Here is a 6851-nt window from a genome sequence, read left to right as displayed (position 1 = left end):
TTTTTTTTAACAAAATAGATAAATTTTTCACAAAATAGTTCCATTTTGAACTAAAAAATACCAATTTTTAACCAAATAATTGAATTTAAAACTAAAAAGGGTTCACTTTTAACCATAAATAAATTAGTTAAATTTTCAGTTCAAAAAAAAAGATTAATTTTCAAAAAAAATCTATTTCGAACTAAATAGTTAAATTTTTGATAATTTTCAATTTAAAAAAATGTCAGTTTAAAAAAAAAAAGGAAATAGTTATATTTTCAGTTTAAAGAAATTATTTTTGACCAAACTGATGTCTTTTTAACTAAAATGATGAATCATCAACTGGAATAGTTGAATTTTAAACGGAAAAGATGAATTTTCAATTAAAATTATGGAATACTTGACTGGATTAGTTACATTTTTATCCAAAAAGATAAATTTACAAATACAAATATAAATATTTAATTGGAACACTTGAATTTTCAATGAAAGCGATGAATTTTTAAACAAGAAGTTTAATTTCTGTAAAAAACAAACTATTTTTTAACAAAATAGTTCAATTTTGAACCAAATAGGTGAATTTAAAACTAAAAAGATCAATTTTTAACTATAAATGAAATAGTTCAATTTTCAATTACAAAAAGAATTAATTTTCAGTAAATAAAAAATCTATTTTGAACTACATAGTTCATTTTTTGATCAAAGTGATGAATTTTTAACTATAATGATGAATATTAAACTTAAATAGTGAAATTTTAAACCAAAATGACGAATTTTTAGAGAAGAAGATTAATTTTCTGTAAAAAAATGCGATTTTTTAACAAAATACATGAATTTTCGAGAGAATAGTTGAATTTTGGGCTAAAAAAATCAAATTTTCAACAAAATAGTTGAATTTGAATCTAAAAAAGATCAATTTTCAACCATAAATGATATATTAAATTTTTTTAAATTACTTTTCAACAACAAAATAATCTAAATCTAAAAAGTTGAATTTTCTGTAAAGAAGGTTAATTTTTTAACAAAATACATGAATTTTTCAAAAAATAGTTGAATTTTGAACTAAAAAAGACCAATTTTTTAAAACCAAATCGTTGGATTTTAATAGCAAAAAAACAACCGTTTTCAAAAAAAAAAGGAAATAGTTATATTTTAAGTTTAAAGAAATTATTTTTAACCAAACTGATGTATTTTTAACTAAATTCGAAAACTTTAAATGATTTCAAATAATGTAAAACAAGTGAGTGTTCCCGCAAAATCCGACAATTCGTACCGAATTTCCGGCATTCGAATAATTTTAAAAGATATTTAGAAGTTATGAAAAACTTTTAATAATAATTCTAAATTCGACAAACGTTTGAAACAACATGTAGATTTTTTTTAGACTTTTAAATAAAATTTTCCAGCTCTTTAAGGATATTGAAACTATTTAAAAAATAATTAATTTTTTATACCCAAAAATTGTTTAAAATATAATTTAAAAAATTTAATTGTCTGATTGATTTTTCAATTTAGAGCTTTAAAGATAATAACATTGATTTATTTTTTTGGAACTGAATCTAAATCTTTGTACTCTAAAATCTCTAAAAGTTAAAAATTCTTTATTTTTAAGTTTTAAATATTTTTGAAGTAAAAAATTTTTAACTTCAATTTTAAAAATTTGAAATTTAAGACTTCTCTCTTAAGTGTTTTAATTTTCAGTTTATTTTTCATTAATCAAAATGGAAAAATCAATTAAGATTCGAGATTTTTTGAATTTAATTGAGAGTGAAAAATGTTTGCGTACCGGGAAAATGACCTGGAGTTTTTTCTTCGATTAAAAGGGCCACTCTGAACCAGAATTTATTTTTTAAAAATCGTACAATAGACTGAAATTTATTCAAGATTTTATTGAAATATTTTGGAAATTGCCTTGCAGAATTCGGCAGAGACTTCTTTAGATGACGACAAGAGTCTCAGTCTAGCCCGATATTACCGAAGACTGCAGCTGATGTTGAGGGCTCTTTTGGCTGTGATTGGCGAAGCTTTAAGGAATAGTTTCTTGACTCAACAGTGTCTTGTAAAAGTAAGATTCCTTAATCCACTCTTAAATTCGATCTAAAAATTAATTTTCAACAAAATAGTAAAATTTCTAAGCAGAAAAATTAATTTTTTAACGAAAAAAAATTAATTTTAAACACAAAAGATGAATTTTCAATAAAATAGTTAAATTTTTATACAAAATAGTATAAATTTTCTCAGCGAATTTTTATATAACTCTAAAACCCTGGAAATTTCAGCGCATTTTTAACTATTTTGTTGAAAATTAATTTTTTTTTTAAATCAATTTTTTTAACTGAAAATTGAACTATTCTATTTTTGGTTAAAAATTGATCATTTTCAGATGAAAATTTAAGTATCTCGTTGAAACTGCATGTGTTTTGTTAAAATTTTACCAGTTTGTTTGCAATATTTTGTCTACTTTGACAGAAAAATATTTCATATTGAAAAATTCAATTTATGTTGAAAATTCGTATTTTTTGGTTGAATTTAACTGTTTTTTTATTTAAAAATAAAATATTTTTTATTAAAATATCAACTACTACATTTTTTTGTTCAGAATTCTCTTTTGTTAATAAACATTTAATTACTTGGTTAAAAGTTAAACTGTTTTGGTAAAAATTAATGTTTTGTTGAAGGATTCGTTTCTTTTCTTGACTGAAAATCAATTTTTTTTACTGAAAATGTAATTATGACAGTTGAAACTTTAACTATTTTTTTGGAAATCATTTTTTTTTTTTTTTTGGTTGAAAATTAAGTTTTATTAACTAAAAATAAATTTTAATTATAATTTCATCTCTGGTTGAAAATTAATTTGTTTATTAAAAATTTAGTTTCGCAATTTTTGGATGATAATTTATCTTTTTTAGTTGAAAATTCATGTTTTTTGTTGGAAATCTGCCTTTTTTTGGTAGAAATTTATATTTTTGTTGAAAAATCATCCTTTTTTCGTAGAAAATTAATCTTTTTGCTTAGATTCGTCATTTTTGTTGTTGAAAATTAATTCTTTTTACTGAAAATTTAACTTTTACAGTTGAAACTTGTGCAATTTAGTTGAAAATTCTTGTTTTTTTTGTTGTTAAAAAGAAAATTTTATTAGCCAAACATTTAACTATTCCAGTTAAATATTCCATCATTTTAATTACAATTTCATCTCTGTTTGAAAATTAATTTTCTCAATTAAAAATGTAATTCCACAATTTTTGGTAGACAATTGATCTTTTTTAGTTGAAAATTCATGAGTTTTGTTGAAAATTCGCCTTTTTTTAGTAGAAATCAATCTTGATGGTTGAAAATGCATTTTTTAAAGTTAAAAACTCAATTATTCCAGTTAAAGATTCATCATTTTGGTTGAAAATTTTCATCTTTGTCGTTAAAAATTCAAGTATTTCAGTTAAATATCCATCATTTTATTTGACAACTTATATTTTTGTTGAAAATTCTATTTTTCCAGTTGAAAATTCAAGTTTTTGGTATAAAATTTAACAATTTTTGTCTTTTATAGTGAAAAATTCAACTATTTCGTTAAAAATTCATTCTATTTGGTTAACAAATTATTTCTCTAACTCAAAATTAAACTATATTCTATTTTCTGTTGAAAATATATATTTTTTTAATTTGAAAATTCATCTATTTTGTTGAAAATTGGAATTTTTTCGTCGAAAATGAACCTTTTTAATTCAAAAATTTGTTCTATTACGTTGAAAATCCACGTATTTTGTTAAAAATTATTCTTTTTTGGTAGAAAATTACTTTTTTTTTTTATTAAATTTTTATTTTTTTTAAATTAACTTTTTAACTAAATTGTTTAACTATTTCGTTAAAAATGTCTCTAACTGAAAATGAAATTATTCTATTTTCTTTTTTGTAGAAAATTCATTTGTATGCTTGAAAATTTAACTAATTCGTTAAAAATTTATTTTATTTGGTTAACAACTTATTTCTCTAACTGAAAATTAAACTATTCTATTTTCTGTTGGAAATTTTTTTTTTAATTTGAAAATTCATCTATAATTTTTTTTTAATTTCTGTTTTTCGCTGAAAATGAATATTTTTGATTGAAAATCCATTTCTTTGTTTGAAAATTACTTTTTAAAAATTTAAAATTGATTTTTAACTGAATTAGGTTGAAAATGCGATTTTTTAAAAGACATTTAATCTTTTTTGTAGAACATTTATTTGTTTGCTTGAAAATTTAAGTATTTCGTTAAAAATTTATTATATTTGGTTAAAAAGTTATTTTTTAAACTGAAAATTAAACTATACTTTATTTTCTATTAAAAATATATTTTTTAATTTGGAAATTCAACTTTTTGTTAAAAATTTGTCTTTTTTGTCGAAAATTAGCCTTTTTCATTCAGAATTCATCTGTTAGGTTTTAAATGCGTGTTAAAAATTAATCTTTTTTTGATAGATAATTAATGATTTTGACTGAAAATCCATTTCTTTGCTTGAAAATTTAACTATTTCGTTAGAAATTTATTTTATTTACTTCGTTGAAAATTAATCATTTTGATCGAAAATTCAACTATGAGGTTGAAAATTATTGTATTTTAGCAAAAAATATTCTTTTTTGGTAGAAAATTAACATTTCTTATTGTAAACCCATTTTTTTGGTTGGAAATTAATTTTTGTACTGAATTTTTCGTCGATTTTTTAAAGACATTAAATCTTTTTGGTAGAATATTCATTTTTTTATGACAAATTTAACTATTTCGTTAAAAATGTCTAACTGAAAATAAAATTATTATATTTTGTGTTGATTTTTTTTTAAATTATAAAATACATCCATTTTGTTGACAATTTGTCTTTTTTGTTAAAAACTAACCTTTTTCATTCAGAATTCATTTATTAAGTTAAAAAAGCGATTTTTTTATGACACTTAATCTTTTTTGTAGAAAATTAATTTTTTTGCTTAAAAATTTAACTTTTTCGTTAAAAATTTATTTTATTTGGTTAAAAACTTATTTTTCTACCTGAAAATTTAAAATATATTCTATTGTCTAATAAAAATATTTTTTTTTAATTTGAAAATTCATCTTTTTGTTGAAAATTTGTCTTTTTTGTTAAAAACTAACCTTTTTTATTCAAATGCTTGAACATTTAAATTTTTGTCAAAAATTTATTGTATTTGGTTAAAAATTTATTTCTTTAGCTACAAATTGTACTTTTCTAATTTCTTTTGAAAAAATTTTTTTTTTTTCAATTTGAAAATTCATCTTTTTTGTTGAAAATTTGTATTTTTTTGTTGAAAATAAAGATTTTTGATTGAAAATTCATTTTTTCGTTGTTAAAAATTATTACTTTTCGGTAGAAAATCAATATTTTTGACAGAAAATCCATTCTTTGGTTGAAAATTTATTTCTTTATAAGATTTTTTTTTTTTGATAATTAATTCTTCAACTGAATTTTTTGACGATTTCTTAGACATTTAATCTTTTGTTGGAAAATTTATTTTTTTCAAATTAAAAGTCTAACTATTTTGTTTAAAATGTCTTACTGAAAGTGAAACTGTTTTATTTTCGGTTGAAAAAATATTTTTTTAATTTGAAAATTCATCTTATTGTTGAAAATATATCTTTTTTGTCGAAAATTAACCTTTTTCATTCAGAATTTATCTATTAGGTTTACAATGAAATTTTTTTAAAGACATTGAATCTTTTTCGTAGAAAATTAATTTGTTTGCTTGAAAATTAAACTATATTGTTAAAAATTTGTGTTATTTGGTTAAAAACTTATTTTTCTAAATGAAAAGTAAACTAAATTCTATTTTCTGTTGAAAATATATTTTTAAAATTTGAAAATTCATCTTTTTGTTTAAAATTGGTCTTTTTTATCGAAAATTAACCTTTTTCATTCAAAATTCATCTATTAGGTTTAAAATTCGATTTTTTTAAAGATATTTAATCTTTCTGTTGTAGAAAATTTATTTGTTTTCTTGAAAGTTTAAATATTTCTTTAAAAAAATTGTTTTATTTGGTTAAAAACTTATTTTTCTAAATGAAACTTAAACTATATTCTATTTCTTGTTGAAAAAATATTTTTTTAATTTGAAAATTTATCTTTTTTGTTGAAAATTTGTCTTTTTTTGTAGAAAATTTATTTGTTTGCTTGAAAATTTCACAATATTGTTAAAAATTTGTCTTATTTCGTTAAAAAATTGCTTTATTTGGTTAAAAACTTATTTTTCTAAAAGAAAATTAAACTATATTCTATTTTCCGTTATAAATATATTTTTTTAATTTGAAAATTCATCTTTTTGTTGAAAATTTGTCTTTTTTGTCGAAAATTAACCTTTTTCATTCAGAATTTATCTATTAGGTTTAAAATGCGATTTTTTTAAAGACATTTAATTTTTTGTTAGAAAATTCATTTGTTTGCTTGAAAATTTCACTATATTGTTAAAAATTTGTTTTATTTGGTTAAAATTTTTTTTCTGTGAAAAAATTTATTTTTCTATATGAAAATTAAACTATATTCTATTTTCTGTTGAAAATAGATTTTTTTAATTTGAAAATTCATCTATTAGGTTTAAAATTCGATTTTTTAAAATGATATTTAATCTTTTTTGTAGAAAATTTATTTGTTTTCTTGAAAGTTCAACTATTTCGTTAAAAAATTGTTTTATTTGGTTAAAAACTTATTTTTATAAATGAAAATTAAAAACTATTTTCTATTTTCTGTTGAAAATATATTTTTTAATTTGAAAATTCATCTTCTGGTTCAAATTGGTCTTTTTTGTCGAAAAATAATCTTTTTCGTGCAAAATTGGTTTAAAATTCGATTTTTTAAAAGATGTTTCATCTTTTTTTTTGCAGAACATTTATTTGTTT

The 6851-nt window shown here is 19.7% G+C and overlaps 1 protein-coding gene across 2 annotated transcripts in view; it reads left to right on the top strand.

The window, feature by feature from the left end:
- Positions 1 to 6851, top strand: part of LOC117168050 (phosphatidylinositol 4-phosphate 3-kinase C2 domain-containing subunit beta) — a 168211-nt gene that overhangs the window by 116207 nt on the left and 45153 nt on the right. For both annotated transcript variants that reach the window (XM_033353395.1, XM_033353394.1), the window contains exon 17: positions 1898 to 2044. In XM_033353395.1, the coding sequence (XP_033209286.1) occupies positions 1898 to 2044 (147 nt within the window). The remainder of the gene's footprint in view (positions 1 to 1897; positions 2045 to 6851) is intronic.

Source organism: Belonocnema kinseyi, chromosome 2, assembly GCF_010883055.1.
Source record: "Belonocnema kinseyi isolate 2016_QV_RU_SX_M_011 chromosome 2, B_treatae_v1, whole genome shotgun sequence".
Taxonomy (NCBI): Eukaryota; Metazoa; Arthropoda; class Insecta; order Hymenoptera; family Cynipidae; genus Belonocnema; species Belonocnema kinseyi.
This window is presented reverse-complemented; position numbering and strand designations above follow the sequence as displayed.